Source organism: Myotis lucifugus, unplaced genomic scaffold, assembly GCF_000147115.1.
Source record: "Myotis lucifugus unplaced genomic scaffold, Myoluc2.0 scaffold_7, whole genome shotgun sequence".
Lineage (NCBI taxonomy): Eukaryota > Metazoa > Chordata > Mammalia > Chiroptera > Vespertilionidae > Myotis > Myotis lucifugus.
In genome coordinates this window covers 4,047,913-4,050,048 of record NW_005871055.1, presented here as the reverse complement: position 1 = coordinate 4,050,048, position 2,136 = coordinate 4,047,913, and the positions used below count along the sequence as shown (strand labels likewise).

The 2,136-nt window shown below is 38.3% G+C and overlaps 1 protein-coding gene across 1 annotated transcript in view; it reads right to left on the bottom strand.

The window, feature by feature from the left end:
• The window catches only part of DNAJC15 (DnaJ heat shock protein family (Hsp40) member C15), an 80,479-nt gene that overhangs the window by 42,895 nt on the left and 35,448 nt on the right, over window positions 1-2,136 (bottom strand). Inside the window, exon 3 of the mRNA XM_006083511.3 lies at window positions 980-1,053. Within this exon, the coding sequence (XP_006083573.1) occupies window positions 980-1,053 (74 nt within the window). The remainder of the gene's footprint in view (window positions 1-979; window positions 1,054-2,136) is intronic.

Genomic DNA, 2,136 nt, shown 5'->3' with positions numbered 1-2,136 from the left:
AGGGGTGGGAATGGCTCGAGGGTGGGGGGGGGGGTCAATTGGGGGAAAAGGAGACATATGTAAACTTTAGACAATAAAAAAAGTAATAATAATAAAAATAAAAAAAAATAAAAAAAGAACTTTGTTGCTTTGAGTGGAGCTCAGAGCAGGCCGCAGCAGGCTGGCTTCCTCCATCACTGGAGCAAGCAAGCCTCCTGCTCGCTCCAGCTCCGTGGCTGCTGGCCGCCATCTTGGTTGGGTTAATTTGCATATAGTCGCTCTGATTGGCTGGTGGGCGTGGCTTAAGGCATAGCGAAAGTACGGTCAATTTTCATGTTTGTCTATTATTAGGTAAGATGTTTCAGTGAATTCTCTTTGTATTGTCTCCAGTTGTCCCAAACCAGTTTACCACCTTATAGAGTTACCTATCATTTATTCATCACTTACCTTTAGCTCAGCAGTGCAGCTATGATGCTAGTAGATTAATGTAAAAGCCCTACAGATTTCAAGTTTGGAATCTTATATTTTATGTTCAAGATGACCAGTTGTGGCGGTACAAGGGGATTAGTTTCAAATTTCAGGATGAAATAAACACTTGTGTGGGCCACACCAGATCAGAGACCACATATATTTTGTTCACCAGCCATACCCAGCTCATGGCACAGGGACTGGTTTACAGTAAACAATCACTAAGTGAACAAATGAATATTAATTAAACAAGGAAAATAAATTACCTCAAAATTGATGTAATAATACTAAAAGAATGCAATAGTAAGAAATAATTAGATGTCAAAACCATAAAAAAGTTTGGATATAAAAATGTGACCAAGAACCTTAAAAAAATCTAAATCAATAAATGAGACAAACTCTCTGAGGATATAATAAAAGAAGTAAACCTTCCACAAAGTTGGAAAATTCAAGACTTTTTTTTTTAATTACTGTCAAATATGATACTTAAAAATCAAAATGAGCTTTCTAATGAAAGCTGTCTTTAACTTACAGGAGTTGAAATCTTCTTTGCAGTTTCTGTGATTACTTGTTCCAGAGGTTTCCAGATCTGAAATACACAGCGACCTAAATAGCAAAAGGAATACAAGAAAATACATTTTCTATAATCAAAGTCAATAACCACAAAGTGCTTCCCACAGTATTTATTGATAATTTATTTTATATAGCTCATTTCAATAACTATTTCAATATTTTTTTTCAAATTCCAAATTTATTGAATATCATTATCATGACTATTAAATTTGTCAAGTTCTAGTTCATTATAGAATAAAAAATGTCAATGTTATACATTTCGTATGCAATGTTATAGGTCACAAAAACTGTAGATGAAGTCCTTTAACATGAAGATACTCATGAATCTGCAATGATTATTGGTATTGCTTTATACAGTGATAATCACTTTTTTTTTTTTTTTGGTGCCCTTGGCCAGAATCGAACCTGGGACCCTTCAGTCCACAGGCTGACGCTCTATCCACTGAGCCAAACCAGCCAGGGCAGTGATAATCACTTTTGAATATATGGAAAGCAAATACTGTTTAGAATCTATACAATACAGGAGTGATTTTAATGGAGTTAGCTCTAAACTAAAAAAGCAATATGTAAGAAATATTTGCCAAGGATATTTATTAACAATTTCTCATTGAAGATGACTACTCTTCTAAACATTTATTTTATTTTTGTGCTTTTCTTTCTTAGATATCCTAATAATAAAAATGATTGAATCCTGAGACAGAGGACAGCCGTGCTCCAGGATCCTCAGCCATCAGGACAGCCTCCCCGGGGAGTCCACAGTCATATCCCCTCTTGCCATCCGCCTATGCCAGCTCCTTGCACTCTTTCTAGAAAACACCTTAGAAGGACTACAGCAGCTGGTGGGGTCAGGCCAGAGTCTGGATTGTCTCAGGTATTTGATAGGTGCAGAGACTCAGCCTCACCTTGGGCCTCCTTGCGGCTGCTCCCGCTGTGGAAGCAGCCACTCATTCAGGTCAGCCAAACGGCGCTTCCACTGTATGAGCACACTGACCACCACGGGTTAGCTCCTGCGTTGAGCGTCTGCCCCCTGGTGGTCAGTGCACGTCATAGTGATTAGTCAACCAGTCATTCTGGTCATTTCGCCGTTCGGTCATTGAGGGGGGAAATATATATATA